This window comes from Zootoca vivipara, chromosome 2 (assembly GCF_965207765.1).
Source record: "Zootoca vivipara chromosome 2, rZooViv2.hap1.1, whole genome shotgun sequence".
In the NCBI taxonomy this organism is placed as follows: Eukaryota; Metazoa; Chordata; class Lepidosauria; order Squamata; family Lacertidae; genus Zootoca; species Zootoca vivipara.
In genome coordinates, this window is record NC_142584.1 from 76,999,273 (window position 1) to 77,022,474 (window position 23,202).

At 42.1% G+C, this 23,202-nt stretch overlaps 2 protein-coding genes across 6 annotated transcripts in view; both read right to left on the minus strand.

Annotated features, from left to right (window-relative positions):
* Positions 1 to 841: 841 nt before the first annotated feature.
* Positions 842 to 9,835, minus strand: LOC132591644 (tripartite motif-containing protein 54-like). The gene is made up of 4 exons (XM_088662220.1): positions 9,526 to 9,835; positions 8,026 to 8,184; positions 5,963 to 6,133; positions 842 to 1,612 (listed from the first exon to the last, which is right to left on the minus strand). The coding sequence occupies exons 1-4, from the start codon at positions 9,697 to 9,699 to the stop codon at positions 1,001 to 1,003; spliced, it is 1,116 nt and encodes a 371-aa protein (XP_088518346.1). The 5' UTR covers positions 9,700 to 9,835; the 3' UTR covers positions 842 to 1,000.
* A 2,737-nt stretch (positions 9,836 to 12,572) lies between these two features.
* PTPDC1 (protein tyrosine phosphatase domain containing 1) overlaps positions 12,573 to 23,202 on the minus strand; it is a 39,798-nt gene continuing 29,168 nt past the window's right edge. For 3 of the 5 annotated variants that reach the window (XM_088662218.1, XM_035106297.3, XM_035106296.3), the window contains 5 exons: positions 22,622 to 22,759; positions 20,387 to 21,534; positions 18,410 to 18,595; positions 16,716 to 16,826; positions 12,573 to 13,311 (listed from right to left, as the gene is read on the minus strand). In XM_088662218.1, coding sequence (XP_088518344.1) covers positions 13,204 to 13,311; positions 16,716 to 16,826; positions 18,410 to 18,595; positions 20,387 to 21,534; positions 22,622 to 22,759 — 1,691 coding nt within the window. In that variant the 3' untranslated portion in view covers positions 12,573 to 13,203. The remainder of the gene's footprint in view (positions 13,312 to 16,715; positions 16,827 to 18,409; positions 18,596 to 20,386; positions 21,535 to 22,621; positions 22,760 to 23,202) is intronic. The other 2 variants (XM_088662219.1, XM_088662217.1) reach the window with 1 other exon arrangement.

Consider the following 23,202-nt stretch of genomic DNA (forward strand, 5'->3'; position numbering starts at 1 on the left):
ATTTTGTGAAATACAGGACATCTGTATGAATAACCATCAGTGGCATTTTTGTGACTGCAGCTATGCCTCAAAATGTCATTTGCACCTGAAAACCTTGGCACCACATGTTTGAGACAATAATGAGTTGGCTCACTACAATTTCAATGTTCCCTTCACCAGTAAATCACTACATCTGTCTCACTGAAGACCTAAACAGACTAACAGAAAACCATTTTGTTGCCTCAGATCACCCAAAGGGAGATTGGCAGCAAATGTTGAAATGCTGAAAATGTTGTGTGGCTATGATGTTGCAGCATATGACTGACTTGTCTATTTCCTTTAGAGTTGATTTTATCTGGCATTCTACGGTTGCCGCTAATGATGAGTCTTTAATCACTGTGTGGTGAGAATAAAAAGTGTATCCTGACCCAAGCCTATCTTTTAATTTTGAACATCTCTTCCACTTTGCATTCCACGTTAAGATCACACTGAGTCTTGTGTGGAAATGTCCTAAAGCATATGTGAAATGAATTCTCTTTACTCAAATTTATCTGTCAAAATAAGTTTTCTACGTAGAAGCTTCAAGGTCATAGTCCTGGCTATGGAAGGTTCTTCTAGGCAAAGTAAACTGGAGTTGTAGAGTGTTTGGGTTTCTAACAATTAGTCTACAAATTAACTAGTGAGGCCAGACGACAGTAATATTAAAAGTACAATCTTGTCCCCATTATTTAAGCATTGTTGCATTCTCCTTTTGAATTTTACCAGTGACCTTTTCTTTCAAACTTTCAAATAATTATGTAAGGGTGATGATGATTAATTAGCAGGGCCCAACACAATATGTGTCAAATGCCATGCCATGTGGTTGCATCTATAAATATTTTATTTACTAATGAGTAGTGAAAATCGATTAGAAGAACATTTGTTTCTGTTTCTTTTTTAATAAATTACTTTGCTCTTGGAGGTCTTGTTTCTAAAGCTTTACCTCTTCCATGACTTGCCTTGATATTGATTCTGTTTCCAATTAGATGTCCTTCTTATTTGGTGTACTATTGTTATCCCTATGGGAGACATTTTGATTAGGATCTTGCTTCGTTTCGTTTGCTTTTTGGAAAAAATCCATCAATTTTTCATAGAAGGACTCGTTAGACATTTCATCAGAAAAAGAAAATGTGGGACATTCTGGCCTGAACACGTCAGGGAGCTCATCTGACCTTGCAGGTGTTTCACTGGAATTAGAGGAGACATAGTTGTTGATATGGGTGGCTTTGATCAAATCTTTAAAATATTGCCCAACGGAAATCTGATAATCTTTTTTGTTAGGGTATAAGGAATTTCCTTTTGCAAGTTTCTCTATCTTGCTTCTGAGTATTTTATCCTCTTGGAGAAAATGCACTGAATTTGAATGCTGTTCCAGGAGAGTTTTCATTTGGTGATAAAGGTTTCTTGGGACTTCAAGCTCATTTGCCAGCTGCTGAAGATTTTCTACTTTCATAGAATATTCTTTGCCTAATATTGCTTTGAGTTCAGTCATTCTCCGTCGGATCCCTTTCAGTAAGCCTGCTCCAGTGGAATCTATAACAACCTTGACTTCTGCAGCAGTATCTGTAAGTTCATTGATCAGCATTTCAATTTCCTGTTGAAGTATGATATAAAATTTCTTAGTAATGCTCAGAAAGTACAATTTAAACATTTTTAAAACTACTGCGGCTTCATTATTCAAAGCAATTATTGGTAAATGGTAATCCCCAGATACATTGCAAAGAAAGCCCTTTGGCTTCTATCGAGGATATAATAACATAATCTTTTCTGGAGGCATCTATGAGTCTCTAAAAGACTGCACACTCAAATTCTGCTACTGAAAAGGCAGCATGCTGTTCTTTAACAAAACAATCATGAGTAAGCTTAGAAGTTGTACTCTATAGCCACCTACAGTCAACTGTGACTTTGTGCAGTCTCCCTATGTGGTTGCCCATATATGGGAATGGCTTACGGTGGCAGAAAATGTATGAAATCTTCACAAAAGGAGAAGGAAAAGTTGCCAATATTTGAGAAATCTTAACTTTATGCCGCTGTTATTGTCCTCTAACTCAAAGACCAGAATAGTCAGAGAAGAAGTGTGTTTTGCTGCCTTCTAGGAAGAATCCCTGGACTCACGGGACTGGGTCAGTGAGATGGATGCAGGTGGGTATGCCTCACCCACCAATCCCTATTCATATCCAGTCCCAAGAAAATCCAGAAAGGGACTTGGATTATGTTTCCTGACAGCTGTCCAAGTGTCCAAGAGCTTTTATTTATCCCCTTCCCTTAATAAGCTGACTTCTATGTTCCCAAGGTGTTGCCTAACAATGGCATTGCTGTCTATCAGCTCCATCTGGTACGCAGGCTGAGACCCTGCCTGCCTGCAGACTGTCTCGCCAGACTGGTGCATGCTCTAGTTATCGCTCACTTGGACTACTGCAATGCTCTCTACGTGGGGCTACCTTTGAAGGTGACCCGGAAACTACAACTAATCCAGAATGCGGCAGCTAGACTGGTGACTGGGAGCGGCCACCAAGACCACATAACACCGGTTTTGAAAGATCTACATTGGCTCCCGGTACATTTCCGAGCACAGTTCAAAGTGTTGGTGCTGACTTTTAAAGCCCTAAATTGCCTTGGCCCAGTATACCTGAAGGAGTGTCTCCACCCCCATCATTCTGCCTGGACACTGAGGTCCAGCACAGAGGGCCTTCTGGCGGTTCCCTCGTGAGAAGCCAAGTCGCAGGAAACCAGGCAGAGGGCCTTCTCGGTAGTGGCGCCCGCCCTGTGGAACGTCCTCCCATCAGATGTCAAAGAGGAAAGCAGCTACTTTTAGAAGACATCTGAAGGCAACCCTGTTTAGGGAGGCTTTTAATGTTTAATAGATTAATGTATTTTATTTTTCTGTTGGAAGCCGCCCAGAGTGGCTGGGGAATATTATTATTATTATTATTATTATTATTATTATTATTATTATTATTATTGCCAGTTTGGTTTCGTTTTTGCTTTGAGCCTCCTCCTAGCTTTGCAGATACTGCTGTTTTGCTTCTCTCTCACATGGGGTGGTCTGAGGTAAGGGGGCAGCAGCAAAGCAATTACCTTTCTCATGGGTTGATATTTTGCCATAACAAAACTCCAAATGGCTTTTAATGAAGGCGCTATGACACTATATATGAAAAGGGGGGAAACATCACTTTTCTGGCCCAACGCAAACCACAAATGTGGTAATGTACACTCCCCCTATCACTAGAACAATATGATCATGTAATCATATTGTTTGTAGTTTCACACACAGACACCCAGTTTCTTCCACATCCAGTTTCACCAGTTCCTCCTCTCCTAACTAACCTTAAGAGTTGTAGTCAATTTCATTCATTCTTTCATTCAAAAGATGTTTCCCCCCACACTTCAGCTGGAAAAGTTTCCAGAGCAGATTGCAAATCAATTTTGAAAAACAGAATAGCACAGTCTCTGCCCCCCCAGGCCTACAGACTAAAAAGACATGACACAGAGAGAACAAGGGTTGGAGAGGGGAGACAAAAACTAGCAAGCTCGGGCACCAAGCGGTGTTGACAAGTTCTTTCAATGGCCAGTTTTCAGCTTTAATGTTCTGAAGCTGCGAATGGAGTCAGTTCAGTCCTGTACGATTCTAGGGTCAATCAGTGTGGCTTCAGCAACGCCAGCTACCTTGAGGTCTATCGCATGGCCACTCTCCTCTCCAGGGTCTACATATCCCTGTAGCCAGCTTAGCGCATCACCTTAAAGCGAAGATTCCCAAAGTGGGTGCTAGAGCCATGAAAGCAGTGGAGTGACAGATTAAGGGCACCAGCCTGGATACATCTCTCAGTCATAGCTGCCAAGTATCCCGTTTCCGCTGGGAAAACCCCTTTTTTCCTACCGTTTCCCGGCGGTGTCCCGTTAGGCTTTTTATCCCGATATTGTCCCTTAAAACTGCTTCTGCCGGCGGCCATTTTTCTGGTGCCGCTTTGCCCTTCTATGGGCACCAGAAAATGGCGGCGCCGGCGCCGGAAGTCGCTTCCACGCATGACCGGAAACGCGTAAAAGCGACTTCCGGTGGAGCTTTGCCCTTCTATGGGCATCAGAAAATGGCGGCGCCGGAAGTCGCTTTTACGTGTTTCCGGTCATGCGTGGAAGCGACTTCCGGTGCTGGCGCCGCCATTTTCTGGTGCCCATAGAAGGGCAAAGCGCCACCGGAAGTTGCGTCTACGTAACTTCCGGTGTTGCGGGCTGCCGATCCCGGATCTTTCCGTCCAGAACTTGGCAGGTATGCTCTCAGTGCACCAGAACTCTACTGCAGTTGTTTTGGAGCACAGCTGAATTTTGGACATTACTCTTCAAAAACAACAGAAACCTGGATTTGCACAGATTTCAGTTGCCAGGGGGGTACCATCATCCTGATAGGGATGGACACAGTGACACAACAGAGCGGGCAAAACTAGCATGTGTAGTTCTTCTCTCCCTCTCATCATACAAGGAGCGTAATACCCAAAGAGGCTTAGAGGGAGTTGAGCTACTGGGCTGCACCTGCACTACAGACTTCAGTTGCTTCCAGATGGTTTGTTTATCGAGCGTTCTTTTTGATTTGCTTGCATCATGTCAAGCAACTGTTATCCCACACATTACAGTACAATTTCCCAACCCTTTCCTCCACATGAGAAGTTCACGTTTAGGGGGAAGTGCCAAATCCACTTTAATTGTGGAAACACGAATTTGCCAGTATGCGATTGAATTCCACCCACAAAATAGCAAGTCTGGGAGTGGCCAGAAATAACCATTCCATTTCTCCATTGATTGTCAGGAATTGTGAAGAGATCTCTCAAAGCGAATTCTCTGCAGGCTCACCAAACTACAGTTTCCAGGTTTGCAGGGAGCTTGGTGTGTGAGGGTAATTAAACTGACATACAAGCAATATACAGATACAGTGGTACTTCGGTTTAAGTACACAATTGGTTCTGGAAGTTTGTACTTAACCTGAAGCCTACTTAACCTGAAGTGAACTTTCCCATTGAAAGTAATGGAAAGTGGATTAATCCGTTCCAGACGGGTCCACGGAGTACTCAACCTGAAGCGTACTCAACCCGAAGTATGAGTGTAATTGGTTCTGGAAGTCCGTACTTAACCTGAAGCATACTTAACCTGAAGCAAACTTTCCCATTGAAAGCAATGGAAAGTGGATTAATCCGTTCCAGACGGGTCCGCGGAGTACTTAAACTGAAAATACTCAAACTGAAGTGTACTTAAACCGAGGTATGACTGTATGAGGAATTAGGCAAAGTGTCATAAATACGTTGACGTCACCCATTTCTATTTTTTTTACTTTTTATTGGACATGGATGAAGCACTGGGAGTTCTGAAAATAGGTCAGCACTGGACTGGGTGAGGGCTGCAAGTGAATCTCAGTCCAGACACAAAAGGAGCACTATGTGGATATGATAACACACCCAACCCCAATTAGGATAAAATTCACATGTGTGGTGTTAGTTCTGGTTATTGCTCTAAATGGCCAGGTGGCAGCCATGGCTTTCCATCAACTTAGGCCAATAACCTACTTGTGGCCTTAGAGAAATCTTGGCCACATTTACCTATACTCTTTGAAGGTAACTTCTCTCTTATGAACATATTAAAATCTGTTCTTATAAATAGTCAGGACAATTTTACCCAGCACACTAAAATTAACTTGTTAACCTGGTATCTGTGACGAGTATCCATTCAGAGGCATTAAAAGTGTGACCTTTTGGAAAAGAACAAATAGCATACTAGCTCTAGCTAACACTGAAAGTCCTACAACTCAGGGCCAAACCAAAAAAGACTATCAAATTATTATTGCCTTGTTGGAAATGTAAAGGGGAAAAATCACTCAGCATGAAAATGAAAATTTGTTTTTGTTAATGCAGGTGAGTGTGTGTGTTTTTTTTAAAAAAAAATCAAACTTATTTTACTGCACCTTCTTGGCTTGTTCAGCATGTTCAGATTGTTGGTTTACCCAATCTAAATCTTTGATCAATCTCTTTTTCCTCTCTGAGTAAACTTCAGATAGTTTTGCTACATTGTGGGACTCATGCTCTCCAAAGAGTTTGCAGATGGCGCATATCGGCTTATCATCAGTCAGGCATACCTGGATGAGAATGGGCAACAAATGTCATGTCAGCGTCCAGCACAGCAAAAAAGTGACACTACTTTTAAAGCATCTAAATAGAACATTGCCTCAGAGCTAACTAACTGTATCTTAGGCTGCAATCCTTACATACTAACCTGGGAATAAGTCCTACTGAACTTAATGGAGCTTTCTTCTGTTTCTGTTGTTAAAATTAAAAAGGCTCATATTTAATTTTCATTTACTCTTGCATCAGTCTACTACTCACTGAATTATATCCTGTAATATTGCTGCAGAAAGATACTTATTATCATTTTTAAAGCACAAATGACCCTCCATGTTTGAACATGGAAGCACATATAGTTCAAATAAAGAGTTGACTCCAACCAAGTCATATTGAGAAAAGACCCATTGAAATAAAGGGATTTAAGTTAGCCAGGTCCATTGATTTCAGTGGGTCTCCTCTGATTATGGCTTAGCTCAATACAGTCTTCTCTTCTTTTTCTAAGCAAATTGATCGCTAAATGACGTGACTCGCTGCGAGGGGAGGGGATGCAGCTAATGCTGGTGTTTAATGCTCCCCCCCTTTTTCCATTAAATGCCTTGTAGTTGGCTGCTACAGGGGCATTTGACTTCTAAAGGAACAAGGACACCTTTTTAAAAGGTCACCAAATTGTATGGGCACAGTCAGGAGCTGTGATGTCACAAGGAGTACCCAATAGGTGCAGTATGGCACAATGCCTGCATATCGTCGAGACATCACTTGAAAAAGCAGTGGCTATGTTAGCTGCAGAAATGCAATAGACCACAACCGAAGCAATTCCTTGGTGCCTGGATGATGTTTGGCAGAGAACACTTTCCCCAGCTTGATGCGTTTTGCGTAGTTTCTCACCCAACCTAGAGGATCAAAAAAAGCTGGAATGTGTCCACAGGAGGGCAACCAAAATGGTCAAAGGCCTGGAAACGATGCCTTATGAGGAACCGCTTAGGGAGCTGGGTATGTTTAGCCTGGAGAAGAGAAGGTTAAGGGGTGATATGATAGCCATGTTCAAATATATAAAAGGATGTCATATAGAGGAGGGAGAAACGTTTTCTGCTGCTCCAGAGCATAGCTGCCAAGTTTTCCCTTTTCTCGCGAGGAAGCCTATTCAGCATAAGGGAAAATCCCTTTTAAAAAGGGATAACTTGGCAGCTATGCTCCAGAGAAGCGGACACGGAGCAATGGATTAAAACTACAAGAAAGAAGATTCCACCTAAACATTAGGAAGAACTTCCTGACAGTAAGAGCTGTTTGGCAGTGGAATTTGCTACCAAGGAGTGTGGTGGAGTCTCCTTCTTTGGAGGTCTTTAAGCAGAGGCTTGATGGCCATATGTCAGGAATGCTTTGATGGTGTTTCCTGCTTGGCAGGGGATTGGACTGGATGGCCCTTGTGGTCTCTTCCAACTCTATGATTCTATGATCATGTAAATTTCCATCATATTGGAAGGAGCAGGGGGAAAGCCCTCACTTTTAGAGTTAACCAGGGCTGGGCCCCACTTTTAGAGTGTGGTGACTATCTCAGGCAGCAGAAACTGGGGGACAATGCTGACAGGCCCAGCTGTGCCCCAACAGTCAGCTTCTCTTCTGTAAAATTGTAAAGCGCCATAATGTCTTTTGCCTCAGGCAGCAGAATATCTTGAGTTTGCCTTGAAGTAAATGTGCCTTTTAATCAGCCAGCATCAGATTTCTCTTTAGAGAATTGCATTTCTTTTTATTATCTGATGTGTTTTATTGTTATACACTGATGCGGTATTTTGCAATGTTTAGCAGTTTATACATATTCCAAATTAACAACTGAAAATACAGTAAAGCAAAGCACTGCAGTTAAGGAATAAGGAATAGGGGGGGAAGGAGTGGTGGAGTTATACAGTACCAAATTCATACGCTCTCCATGTTCTTCACATATTTGGGACAATTGGTCTTGTTCTTTGGCATGCACATTTTCAAGCTCATACTTATATTTTTCCAAGATACTCTCCACCAGAATATTTCTTGGCAAGCCAACGATTCCTCTCCCTCTCAAGGGTATGATCTGAAAGTGAGATGAAATCATCAAATACATCCTGTAGCATTTTGCTTCGAAGGTTTAATGTGGGGAAATGACATAATTGTTCTGTTCCGATTTTCTATCGATCGGCATAATGTGAAAGTAAATTAAATGCTGCAACTATGCGGTGTGCACATCAGTTTCTTTTTAGTACTACTGTATGTGTATCCTTCTGGGTTGCCAATTCTTGTGAGCTTAAATGTTGCTTATAAATGATTGGAGAGGTCAGTTTAAAGGTAATAGAGATAAACTCCTGATCTACATGATAGCAGGAGCAATAATATAAATTGCAAAACACAGGAAAACCAAGTAAAGTTCCATCTTTACAGGAGTGGCTACACAAAATATTTTATGCCATGATCGGGAACAAGGTAGGGAGTAATGACACTCTCTCAACTAGCCCAATTAAAGGCAATCCCAGTTTGACATGAAATGTGGTCTTTTTCAAATAGACTTATTTGAACGATAGATTTGTATAATATGTTAAAATGTAGCCATTGGCATATGTATTACACTGGTACCTCGGGCTACAAACACTTCGGGTTACAGACTCCGCTAACCCGGAAGTTGTACCTCAGGTTAAGAACTTTACCTCAGGATGAGAACAGAAATCGCGCAGTGGCAGCGGGAGGCCTCATTAGCTAAAGTGGTATCTCAGGTTAAGAATGGATTCAGGTTAAGAACGGAGCTCCGGAACGAATTAAGTTCTTAACCAGAGGTACCACTGTAGTTAAAACAAGCTTGTTGGGCATGCAAAGTGGGGAGATCAATGTGATTCTATTTTTGGTCCTTTTTTGCCTTTGGTTATATATTTTGTACATGCAATTTGTAAATATTGGGTTGTATCCACTGCAGCATATGCCCAAGGGGGTGTCCCCTGTCCCCTGCTCCCTACCATGGCTCTTGCTGTTATCCCCAAAAACTTCTCTCATGCCCAATACTCTCTGATCCCTGCTCCCACAGGGCATGCCAGGGGTCTGAAGTGAGGTGGAGAGGCGCATGGAATCCCCCTTGCCTGAGCACTGCAGGGGACACAACCCATCAGGAATGAAAAAGTCATACAGATCCCTGTGATCTTGCACCAAGCTCTAGAACTGCTACATGAGGAATGTCGCCATCTGCAGAGGCAGTATGTTTCCTGCGAGAGTGTTATTGCTATATATGTCTGCCCAGTTGCTATACCTCTAACTTCCGGCTTTTGCTTTAATATTTCGCCGTTCATCTTGTAGCGTGAATTTGGGCAGTGGGAAACCCACACGTACCATCGGACAGGGCAATCTGTAAGCAGATTGCAGAGGGCAAAACAAAGCTCTCTCTCTAACTTACTTTTCTGCACATTGGGCAGGAGAACTGTCCATTGACATGGCTACAGTTCTGGCTGATGAGGATCTTCTCCAGGCACTTCTTGCAGAAATTGTGAGCGCAGGATAGGACCAGCACAGGGGGAGTGAACAACTCTAAGCACACCGAACATGAAAGCACCTGTGCTAATGCCTCCATGACATGGCTGCACTCAAAAGAACAGAGCCTCAACTTGCCTTCTCTTCTAGCAACATTCTCATTTAAGTTCTAGAATGGCACTGAATGCCTTTCCAGAGGCATGTCACAGCAGCTCCATAGCAACATAAACTCAAGAGTTTCACACTTTTGCAGATCATCTTTGAGAATTGTGGTCCGTCATTGCCAAACCATGGAAACACAAAACTATCAGTATTTATGGTCGCATCCAATGCTGTTCCCAAAGTAAAGCTATTGAAATTAATGGACAGGACTTAGGTTCATTCGTTTCAATGGGTCTATTCTGAGTAGGACTTCACTGACCATAACCCTTAGTTTTCAAATTTAATTTATTAACTTAAAAGAACAAGATTGGTTTATATTCATCATGTAGCATTGACCATCACTGTGGGCCTGAAACTGACTTTGAAAAGCAGCTTTTGATGGTTGCAGTATTGTTTGAAAGTGCCAACAGAGTCTTGACCAAAAGACAAGTTTTGCGAGCTCATCCACAGCTCATCCACAGCAAATGTTCCTTTAATAAGGAGTTTGGCCAACTCAAGCTCGGGATTTAAGTTTCCTAGCTTTTTGCAGTTGTCTGCCTAACATTTCAATATTTCCCATACTGGAGCAAATGCTTGCAAGATGCTATTATAACAGAATTGTTTCTCCCTGAATCTGTTTTCAAATTTGTGAGTGCAACGGCCAACAATACCGTTATAAGGCCTTCTCACGAAGGTTCATTTTCACTCCTTCAAAATTAATAGCATCACTGTTAACAATACTGTCAGAAAACCTCTGTGGGAATTAACAAAGTCATTCTGATGGTGCTTCATGTTCAGCAGATTCATATGCTTCAACAAAAGTGCTGAAAACAATTATTTCACATTACTTGCAAATGCCTCCCATTTAAATCTGTCTCAATATTCATATTTTTCTGGTACAGTAGTGATATTACCAGTTTAATATATTCCTGGGACGTTTAGCATGATTTCAGTAAGAAAGAAAGGACTACAGATCCAATCAAACAATCCAATGGTTTGTTTTTATTTGGCCAAAGTTTTTACAAGGGAAGGATGCACTGATCAATTTGCAGTTTTAAATTCACCTCGGTATCTCAGTAAAGTCAGATGAATTTCATGTTAACATCTTAGTGGTACATTCTCTTTCCAAAGTAGCAGTGGGCCTGCGGACAGATGAAGGGCTAGTTTCGGTGCTGTTTTTGTCTGGTAAAAGAGCTACCACATTGCCTCTGACAAGAGTTCCTGTTCTAGATTTATTTCCAGCAGAGAAACTTACAATTGATGTTTGCTTTGAAGTCCTGATGATGATGATGTGGGGGTGGTGAATTGAAGATCTGCATTTCCTCCCAGCAAAGGGAAGATATAACTCACTCTCTCTCCTGCCCTCACCACCCATCTAGCAAGGCATAGAATCACACACCATAGCCAAGAGTTGAAAAAAATACAATTTGCTTATGAGGTAATTGACTGCTTCAGTTTAATTGACTTATTCCCTGACCCACAGCAATCAGAGACTACTGAATCCCACCTCACCACTAATGATTGCTCTGGATGGATAGCATAGCAATGGATATCATAGCCACAGGGTCTGTTTGCTATTTCATCAGCCAGGTAAGGCAATTCTGCTCAAGTTCTTGAGTCCCTGATTGGTGGATTTAGAAACATAAGAACACACCATGCCCGATAATCTTCTCTCCATTTTAATCTCTGCCTGCTGACCCTTCTCACAATGATTTTTCATGATAAGCAGATTCCACTGCAGCAGCAACACCCCTACCCCCACTGCCAAGTAAAATAGCATGGAAACACAAGTGGCAGTTTTAAAAGCTTCTCAAAATGATCTCCTTAAAAAACACAAAAAACTATTCATTTCTCCCCACAATATAGTCAAATTAGAACTACAAAAAAACCAGGGGTGGGGGCAGTGGGAATTGAATAAGTAGAATAGAGTCTTCTCTTAAAAGTAATTATTAGTCCTTACTACCCTCAGAGGTTCGAAAGCACGTCAAAATGCAAGTAGATAAATAGGAACCGCTACAGCGGGAAGGTAAACGGCGTTTCCGTGTGCCGCTCTGGTTCGCCAGAAGTGGCTTTGTCATGCTGGCCACATGACCTGGAAGCTATACGCCGGCTCCCTCGGCCAATAATGCGAGATGAGCGCGCAACCCCAGAGTCGGTCACAACTGGACCTAATGGTCAGGGGTCCCTTGACCTTTACCTTTTACCCTCAGAGGACAGTAGCTTCTCCCAGCTCTTACCTGGGATCTTTCCTTTCTCATCCCAGCTTCTCATACTGGGAGACCAACATTTTCCTGTCTTTTCCCCAGGGTCCTCCATCAACAATCTACCACCCCCAAACATTGGACTCCAAAGAAAGAAAAAGAAGAGAAACAAAGAAGGAAAACAGAAAACGGAAAGGGACAATAAAAAAAGGGGGGGGAGAGAGACAGACAGACATTAGATAAAGATGCAAAAAGAAAACTTCTGATTTTCCACCTGCTGGTTTCATTAAAAAAAAAATATTTAAAACTTTCAGTCCATGTTAATATCCATCTTCTGTTAAACAATATTTCTTTTAAGTCAAGGCGTCAGAACCTCTCAAAATCTCAAGCAGCAATCTAACCACAGGAGGATAGCTAAAAATTGTCTGTATCTTATTCTGCCTCAATAAAGTCTGAATGAGATATCCTGGAATACTCCAGTTTTAAGGGTCTGGATTTATTATTGATTGATTAATTGATTGATTTGATTTGTATGTTCACAACATACAATTTTTTCTTAAGAGTCACCAGCAACACTTACCACCTCCCCAGTCAATAATCTATGTAGGAAATGAAGAGACTTTAAAACAAAAACTGTTTCTTTTTTATTTATCTTCTGGGCTCCATGACACTATAATACAGGTCTCACATTTCAGTTTTCCCAACAAATGTGAGAATTATAAATTTATATGGTGTTATAAAGTCAAAATTCCCAATTTTCTAAAAAGGATCTATGAGCAATTGATTGCCTATCTTGGTGCTGCATGTCAAGTTTCTATTTCCCCCTACATGTTTATTTTGGCATTACAGAGGGAAAGCTGTACAGTTGTACAACAGTCATTAATAGAAGCCAATGTTTACTCACCACAAAATAAAATGTAATACCATTGTCGTAAACTTCATCTTGTATACTTAGTGTTAATATGCAAACATTTAACGGAATAAACCATTGCGTATCATGGCACTGAATTTATGGCAATAGCTCAGTGTGAAAAAAACAGCTTATTAATGATAAAGTTTCTAAAATCAATAAATTAAATACAAAATGCCACAGTACAGACACAAAATGGCAACTTATGTACACAGCTAGATAGAATTAGTTGTGGTTATTTAATAACCAACGTTGTTAGTTAACATGAACCAAGGAATACAAAATATAACAATGGATGGTAAAGGAAAGATAGTCTTGGAAAGCTGCAGAAAACTAGCTTAGCACGTAAACATCAAAAGAGGGTTTCTGTTTGGTCTTTGGAGTATTGTCTTTGGTGTTCCAATATCTGTTTAAAAATATTCTTCAGAATGTCCAACCCACCTTCCGAATCAGAACTCGCCTGCCGGAAGCAAACTTAAAGTTAATAAAATTATAACACATACATATCAGGCTTTATCAAAATACAGTACTGTACATATTGTCTAATTCAAAACACAATGGTGTCTACAGAAAATGAAATAGAAATCCTACATATAGAATCCTGCATATAGAAATTCAGATTGTCTCATTTTACCTAGTACTAGAATAATATCTAAAGTTTACCACTTGAACTACAATGGCTATTAGATGTAGTTTATAAAATGGAGTTTGTTGTTTAGTCATCTTAGTCGTGTTCGACTCTCCATGACCCCATGAACCAGAGCATGCCTTGGAAACTCACTTTCTTCTCAAAGTGTCTCCTTTTTTATGTCCATGGAGTTTTCTTGGCAAAATACTGGAGTGGTTTGCCAGTTCCTTCTCCAGGTATAAAATGGAGTAAAAAGGTAAAGGGACCCCTGACCATTAGGTCCAGACGAGGACGACTCTGGGGTGCAGCGCTCATCTCGCTTTTTTGGCCGAGGGAGCTGATATACAGCTTCCGGGTCATGTGGCCAGCATGACTAAGCCGCTTCTGGCAAACCAGAGCAGCACATGAAAATGCCATTTACCTTCCCACCGGAGCAGTACCAATTTATCTACTTGCACTTTGACGTGCTTTCAAACTGCTAGGTAGGCAAGATCAAGGACCGAGCAACGGGAGCTCACCCCGTCGCGGGGATTTGAACCACCGACCTTCTGATCTGCAAGCCCTAGGCTCTGTGGTTTAGACAACAGCGCCACCCGCGTCCCTTTTATAAAATGGAGCAGCAGGAGCTAAATAGAGAACAGCGCTTGCAAAATTAGCTGCTCAAATCTATTGTAAACTGTTCAGAGGAATGCCTGGCAGCAGCGGCCCAAGTTGAGTTCTCCACTCCCACAGGAGGGACCGAGGAAGGAGAAAGAAGACAGCAGTCAGGTGAAGCCCAGCTCAGCCTCTGATGCTATAAGCACCACTCCTGATTTGCCTCAAACCAGCAGTGCAGGAAACATGGAAGATGGAAGGAAGTGAGCAAGCAAAGATCATGTAGAGAAGAAGGTACCTCGGAAGTAATTTATTCCAATCCCTGCCACTACTAAGCCATCCCCGATAGGGCGTCACCCTATTATTTTTTTCCAAGCCTGTGGGGGGCTACTGGGGGCCAGGTGTGTGTGTATGAAGAAAGCCTCTGCCGCTGGTATTAGCTGTGTTGTTGGGGATATAGGATGGTTTTGCAGCAGGCGAACGTAAGTTTGGAAAGGAGCACAAGCCTCTCAATCTCAAATACACAGCTGGGTACAATAAGTTTTTGCAGATATCCACCTGCACCATTTGGAGCATCTCTGAATGGACTCTTGCATCCTTTGCCTTGTTGGACCTGCCGACCCTTCATTGGTAACTGGAAGAGAGGTAACTGCCTTCTACCAAGTCTGACCAATGGTCCATCTAGCTCAGTATTGTCTACACTGACAGGCCGCTGCTCTCCCAGATGCTAGGGATTAAGCCTGGGACCTTTTGCATGCAAAGCAGAAGCTATGGCCCTTTCCTAAGGCTGCAGTCTTCCTATGCACATTCACCTAGAAGTCAGTCTCATTAACTCAGTGGTCTTTCCTTCCAAACACAAATGCTTAGGATTGTGCTGTGAAGATCTCAGCCAAAGGACATGGAGAGGGGTAGCTGATTTCTTGCTTGGCTGAAAAGAGAATTTCTGTTCTCTGGCTAACCCTGGATGGAAATTAGTTGTTGAGTGGGGGGGGGGACATAATGTGGGCCGCTTGACTAATTAATGTGGATTACTTTCTCAATTGAACAGCTAGCTAATCTGTGTTCCATGGGGGGGGGGTCGGTAAAAAGTGGATTTGCCTCTTTTGTTTTTCCCTATGCTGTTTATTGAGGAAGTTGCGGTCTTCTAATCCTCATTAGTGATTGTCAGCACAGAGGGGGGAAAGTGATGAGGGCAATCTTGTGCCTGCATGGTACCCTAGTTGGCTTGAGTGGGTGGGGGTGGGGGTGGGGAATGAGGTTTTATCTGAGAATCTAGCAGCATGATCACTGAAGGCTTACTCAGAAGAAAGCCCCACTGCATTCAGTGTGGTTTAAAGTCAGGTAAGTGCACATACCACTGCAGTCTGAGAATCTGGGGTGTTTTACAAACTATGTTTTACAAGCATAGTTTGCATTTCTCTAACTCTCTCACTCTCTCTGTATATAAATAGTCATGCACTGCACACACAAACCAGCGGAAAGAAGGGAATCTTTTTAAAAACAGGTTCCCTTTACATTATATTATATAGTGTATACAAGCCTTACATAATGTAAACTTGCATGTATTTTGTCATCTATTCAAGCATTTTCTGTGCAGAAAACAAACAAGGCTCAATGTGTTTTTTATTCATCCTAACTCCTTAGTTCCTGCACTTATCCTTCTGAAATTTTACTCACCTGGGGTCACTATTTTCATACCAATTGCCCACAACATCTTGGCAGGGGAGGATTCCTTTTAGTTCACTCTGCTCTACTCGGCCTTAAAGGTAGCACAAAACTACCTACACTTCTGCGTGAAATTTTGTGGGGGGTTGTATTTGCTGTTTTCATATACATTCCATCCAATTCTGCCCAAACTAATACTAAAAATCCCTTATAGAAGGTTCCTTTTAAAACAACTACAGCAGCTAAGGGCTGGGTTCAGCTAAACCTGGCTTACTAGCAGAAGCCAGTGCAAGGCCTTCCACTAGTGCAACGAAACTTCCCTCACTCTTCCCACAAGTCTGCTCTAGAGGGTTGGGAGGAGAGGCGGGATCATTCCATCTGGCAAGCAGAAATGTGTGCCCTACCGGAATGGTCAGGAGAGTGCAACATTGAATTCCTCCCTCAAAAAACAACAGACCCTGGACCTAATTGTCTGAGATTTGGCAGACTTTATCCACTCAGAATGGGCTGCTATGGGTGCAACTTCCTTCAATTTTGTCAAAAAGTAAATTGTTGCAGCTGTGGTTGTTTTCCCCAATTGTTCCCATAATAGTGAATAGGGAGACACAGAGCTTCATTTCCCCCAAAAGCAAGGTTGTAATTTGGAGCAGAGGCCAAGTGGGTGGCTTCTGAAGCAGTCGGAGATGAATCTCTTTGCTTTCCAAATCACCAGATCAAGGTCCAAAATAAATCTCATTTTGTGGTGTCCAACCCTAGCAAGCAAGCAAGCTCCGGGTGGACACTGATTGACACCAGAATTCTATAGCCCTCTGTAGGTGTGCACCCACACATTAATTGGTTCCAGCGTACAGTACATTTGGTTCAGATTCTTTGCATGAAATGCCATGTTTGAAATAGTTTATCATCAGGTTAATTATTGTCAGCGTTCTAGGCTGGTCTGTGAGTTACAAAAGATCACAATTTCACATTCCACTTGCCTTTGTAAATGCTTTAATGGCACGATCAAGGAGAAGGTCCTCCACGTACGTTGGTATGGTCTCCAATTGCACCACACAGTTTAAAATGCACAGTATAGTGTGATATTTTCCCTGATGGGGAGCAGAAAAACATTGTTAGGTAGGAAATATTTTTGAGACACCAACATGGAAGATATATCAACCATAATCCAACAACATTTGGCACGCTTTAAGCTATACAATTCTATAAAGAGTGCAAACTCTTTCCTTCACAATCATCTTTGTGATTGACACTAGTGCAAGAGCAAACTACACCTGCTGAAATGCCCTCTTCTGCATAAGCACAAAATGTCCTCTATAAAAGGGTGGATAATCTGTGGCCCTTTGGAGGATGCTGGATTCCAGTTCCTATTAGCCCTAACCAGCATGGCCAATGGTCAGAGATGATGGGAACTGTAGTCCAGGAACATCTGCAGAGCCGCAGGTGCTCCTCCTCTTTAAACCTGTTAATGTCAGTGCCATTTATCAACAGCATTCACACATAGCAAATGTAGGCAGGGCTGGATTAACCATAAAGCAAAATAAGCACATGCTTAGGGCATCAAGGGAAGGGGGGCACCACAGAGAATTCCCATTGCCAGATTTACCATCTGAACAAAGATAAACATTATTTATACAAATATAAAAAACTATAAACATTATTTTCCATCTTACTGTAGGTTCCATTTCATTTTGAAAAATAAAATTTTATTTTATGGTTTGCTGCGGTTTATATTTTGAATTTGATATATATGGGGGCACCAAAATCTCTTAAATGCTTAGGGCCTCTAAGGGTCTTAATCCAGCCCTGAATATAGGCTACTTCAGTAAATTATGTCCACTTGAATTATGTATTCAAACGCAACAAACAAAAAGGTTTCCCATCAAAAATTTACAAATCCTGAGCACAGGGGACTAGCATACATGGAAAAGAACATTTCTCTTAAATACTGCCCCACTAACATTTGCCACCCAGTAGACTGGACAAAAAATAGTTTTTATAAGACCTCTAGATCGGTAGCAAAAAATGGGTAGGGTAAGGGATATGAAATGGGTAAGGTAAGGAATATGAAATACAGCATGTACTTATAGGGCTCTCCTACCTAGCCATTATAAGTTACCAAGAAAAGAAAGTAAAAGCTCTTAGTAAAAGGAGAACATGAACATGTTTAAAGGCAGAGAGTGACATAGTATAGGAGGCAAAATGAAGGGTGGACATATTTTCATAGTGGTGTAGACATACACAGGAGAAGGAGAAATGCAAACATTACTCTTAAGGGTCATGCAAAAGATAAAAAAGGAACCCACATTGGGATAATATGAAAGAGGATAGCAGAAATGTATGGACAGATACAAGTACCATGAAAGAAGAGGCCTTAGTGAATGTACATTTGTTAAGCTGTACTTTTTGTGATAAGGAAAGTGACAGGAAAATGCACTGGCGTAGCTATTTATGCAACATTGTATAACCTCTGAACAAACAAATTAGAATGAATGCTCAATAAATAGCTGACATCACAAACTCCCTGCAAACTACGTGCAAATAAATCATGACGTCTGGAAGCAACCAAAGGCAAGGAGATGTGTATGCCGCATTTGTGTCATCTTATGCAAAATGCTTTGTGAGGTCTTCTTGAAAAGTGGTATATAACTGCCTTCATACATTAAATGCTTACCTTGTCTAATAATTTAAGTGCTTCTTGAGGGTCTACGTTGTTTTTTGCTAACACATCTACATCATTTTTGGTTAGAAGAGGTTCTTTAAGTTGCTCTATCCAGGACCACATCAAACTACTGAGGATAAAAGGATCTGTCTCGCCGCATATCCTATCCCAGGCTCCATTCTGAGAATTCAGTTCTTTCTAAAGATAAAAAAAGAAAGAAATCCTTGTCAGCTTTCTATAAATTGCCTTTGCTTTAGTAACGTTAGGGTAGAATTCTGCGAACAGCAAGGCTGTGCCACCCCCCAATTTTGTCCCATTCCCAAATGCCTGCCTGCCCCGCATGCATGGGGGAGGAAATGTCTGAAGAGCATTTGTGTTCCATTTGTGATTTAGAACTCTATGTAACCGTGGTCTTCAGGGAGGGGGGTTGTTGGGAATGTGACAGGAGCAGCAGAAGCAGACCTGCTCTCTTTCTCCACGCGATTACAATTGTATGGAAAATAATGTGTTCAGGCAGCTTATGTACAGTAGTCCCAAATTCTCTCTCTCTCTGTGTGTGTGTGTGAGAGAGAGAGAGGGGGGGTAATGGGGATATGGGGCAGAGAGCGTTTGTTGGGGATTGTCAAACTAGTTTCCCCAAAGCCTTCCACTTTCTGGGTCCACTTTAGAAGCAAACAGATTCAACACCCCTGGATGCATTTGTGGTGTCAGTTCCAGGATCTGGGCTCCCTTCAGCCAATGCATTCTTAGTAGGCTTCCTTGACCTGGATGAGACAAGTCATGTAAGACCAAGGGCACAGTGCCCTTGACCTTCTTGGGTAAAAGGTAAAGGAAACGGACCCCTGACAGTTAAGTCCAGTCGCGAATGACTCTGGGATTGCGGCGCTCATCTCGCTTTACTGGCCGAGGGAGCCAAGTTTGTCCGCAGACAGTTTTTCCGGGTCATGTGGCCAGCATGACTAAGCTGCTTCTGGCGAAATCAGAGCAGCACACGGAAATGCCGTTTACCTTCCCACTGGAGCAGTACCTATTTATCTACTTGCGTTTTGACGTGCTTTCGAAATGCTAGGTTGGCAGGAGCTGGGACTGGGCAATGGGAGCTCACCCTGTTGTGGGGATTCGAACCACCGGCCTTCCAATTGGCAAGCCCTAGTCTAAACCACAGAGCCACCTGCGTCCCTACCTTCTTGGGTACCCCATGCAAAGTGGTAATGCTGGTGGGCAACAGGCCCACGACTGGCCTTCAAGTCCCTACCTCACTGCCCAGAACAATTGCAAGGGGGGAATGGCCAGGAGGTATGTGTTAAAGTACCTGCTGCTTCAAACGGAGTCTTTCTTACAAATGCCTTGCTCTTGTTTTAGGACTTAATGTAAGCAGAGAGTTTAGGACCCTGTGTTGACTCATAAGCAGGAGGTTTGCCCTTAGACTGCATTACATTCATACAAAAATCGAAGGGTTTGTCACTGCTTAAAACCTTTTGCACTTGCATGCCCATTTTGGTTTCAGGCTGTGTTTTGGTAAAGAGCTGACTCCCATGTTCCTCAAAATATCTGCTCAAGTATTATGAAGGACCACTGAAGGGGAGTGTGCACCAGTTTGATGAAGTACTCACTTTGCCGCAACTGAAAGAGCAGCAATCTTTTTACAGATGCCATAAGTCGGGTTCTCTAGCCCAGCTTTGCACATTAATTGCATGTGTACAACAAGAACACCTGCTTGACCCTAGATTAAGCAAATATAACAAAGCTAGTGGCTATAGCGTCTTATCGTTGAAGGGCATGAAGTAGGGCATAGTAAGCATCCCCGAGTATGTTCTCTTTATAGCTTTATATTTTTGATAGCATAAGCTTCAGTAGGAAGAATGGCCTTTACTGGTATGACTTTATGCTCTCTGAAAGCAAAGATGTTATAGGATTTCCCCCTCCCCCCCTTAATGGAGGTGCTTTCCTGAACTAGACACGTGGGCAATAGTTACAAAACAAAAATACCTGCCACATCTCCACTTTTTGCTCTATTTCTTCTGCTCCTATAAACTCATTCACATTTGCCAGGGCCTTGGCTGCCAACGTTCTTCGTGCCTCCAGGCTTAGTTCTGACTGCACAACAATATGGGGGATCGATTCACAGAGATCCCGAATATTGCGGATCTCAGGCTCTGCTTTCGAAGAGTCCGAGTCCTCAGAGCACCACATTTTTTTGCCATAGCTATTAGCTTTCCTGCCACAATTATAGTTTAGTGCTTTTAGCTCTTCTTCGTCTTCCTCCGCCTCCTCTTCCTTCCGATCACACGAAAGGCCCGAAGAAAAAGTTTGGCTACGCTGTACTTCTCCGGGATACCTGCTTTTATGGAAAAATGGAGAATTAGCTTCTTTTCCATCTAAAGGCGTCTTGTCCTGACACGAGAAAGTAAATGTACTACGGACTAAGAGTTCTTGGGTTAAATCAACCTTGAGAGTCTGGCAATTGTTCGGTGGGTTTGTTTTGTTGCAGAGTGGCATTTGCACAGGCACCGACCAGGGGGTCTCTCCTTGGTCACAGACAAACACCGCTCTTCTCAAATCTGAGTTGCTGTAGCTCAGGCGCCTTTTTGCACGACCCAGAGGCTGAAGGCAATCAATGTTCCTCCTCTTCCAAAGAGGATCACACTCATGTTCATTGGGATGAAGAGGGTTGGCTCCCGAGAGAGAAAACGGCTCTGAAGCACTACTGTCTTGCCTTGTCAGCTCTTTATCAAGCTGCGTGGAAGCTAGCTGAGAAACGGTCTCTTCAATCTCAGCGGACAGGTCTGGAAGGTCCAAAAGTTTCTCCTCTATCACATGCCGGTTTTCAGCCAAGTCCAACAGCAATTTGCAAACCAGATGAATAAGCTTTGGCACATACTTGAGGTTCCTGCTTTCATAACCGTGGAGCAAATGCCGCTGCCGGATCAGGTACTGGGAAAGAGTCACGGCGTGCGCTTTGGGTTCACAAGATGCAAACACATTCCTGAGAGGAATCAAGAACTGCGAAAACTCCCGTACACACAACAGCTGTCCTCTGGTTTGGATAGAGTTAGGCCTTTTCGCCCTTACAAAAAGGATTGCTTGGTCTGCTGTCATTCGTGTGGCAAAAACCAAGTAACAAGCTATTAAAACACCTGGAAGGTAAGTAAAGGACAAAAAAGAAGGAAATGTTAAATTTGTGAGGTGAAAATAAAAATGTAACTATCAAAATAGCACAGAGCGTACAGATGCAGATTCATGTTCCTTCCAATAAAGCAGGCTAGCCGAAGCTGACACAAGTTATGAAAATCAATTCAGCCTTGTAGGAGCTCTTCCAGATTATTTCCCCCCCCCCCCCAACTGCACCATACTTGTTTATTTATTTAAAGAACTGCACATTTATTTGCTATAGAAACATAGAACAGTTTCCGAAACAAAAAATTATTAGAAACCAACAACCTTGAAACATCTACACTTAAACAGGTGGCAACAAATTGACTTAAGGATTACATCATCACCCAAAACGGGAGATGAAAAAAATTGGGAAATTGTTCTGGAAACAAATAGGTCTTTACTAGCGGATGAATGGAATTCAGGGAAGGCACATACTGAGCTTTTCTAGTTGTGCTTTCCCTGCTTTAGAGGAAGGAGAAAGCAGTTCTTAACAACAACAACAACAACAACAACAACAACAACAACAACAACAACAACAACAACAACAACAAAGCAAAAGATCTGCAAAAATTGCAAGGCATTGATGCCTATGAGGGGAAGGAGGGAGTGGCCTTGTTCTTGTTACCACATTTTGGGTTTTTTACAAAAAGGGCTAGATGAATACACTTAGGCCTGAGGGATACTTTGGGAAATAATTAAGTAGGGTTTTTTAAAGTATGAGCATGGAAAGTGGGATGGTGTTGGAAAGGCACTTCGTGGATTTGGCACAAAAGCTTCTTAAATAGCAAGTGCCTCTAGAAATGCTATCCCCACCTTCACAAAAGCTCTCATGCCAAATCCTTTGAACACAAAGACCAGTTTGGGAGTTGTGTGGCCCATCTGAGAAGAAAATTGTGGAAAATGCATGCATGCAGCCTTTGAAACAATGAGGCTGTTGTGCTAGCATTTCTATCAGAATAGACTTCATTATATGAATGTATCAAGGAATCTATCAAGGAATCTAAATTATCATTATTTTGCATTTTATAACAATACATTCTCAGTGAATTTGTAGTTGAGCATTTTTACCTGTTCTGCCAAGTCCTGCATGACAATGAATAGCTACTCTCCCTTCCTGTAAGGCAAAAGTCATCACTTTTACCATATCGAGGATAGTAGTGAGAGAAGCCACACCATAATCCTTCCATCCAAAGTTATAAAAATAAACTAGAAAAAACAGTTTAGAACATCATTATTATCAAAAGACCATACACAGTATTCATATTGCAACAAAAATATTAGGATCTGTTTTAAGAAAGCTCTTCAGAATTTTTAGCCTGTATTTGTCTTCCTCCATTTTAGTATGTCGTATTATGAGAACTGCAAATGCCACATTGCAAATTAGTCAAGATATTTCACACAAACATGGCATATCAAACCTGTAACAAGTAAGGATTTTGGGGTGTGTGTGTGTGTGTGCGTGCGCACACACACACATACACGCGCGCACGCACACACGAACAATGTAACGTAATGTTTTGGGAAGTAACAGCATCCCACTTTCAATGACATCTTTCATAGCAGTTGTCAATCTTACCGAAATGAGCAACAGTGTCTTTTCGTTGGAAGGGAAAGTCTTTTGATTGCAGCGGAGGCAATAAAATCCACAT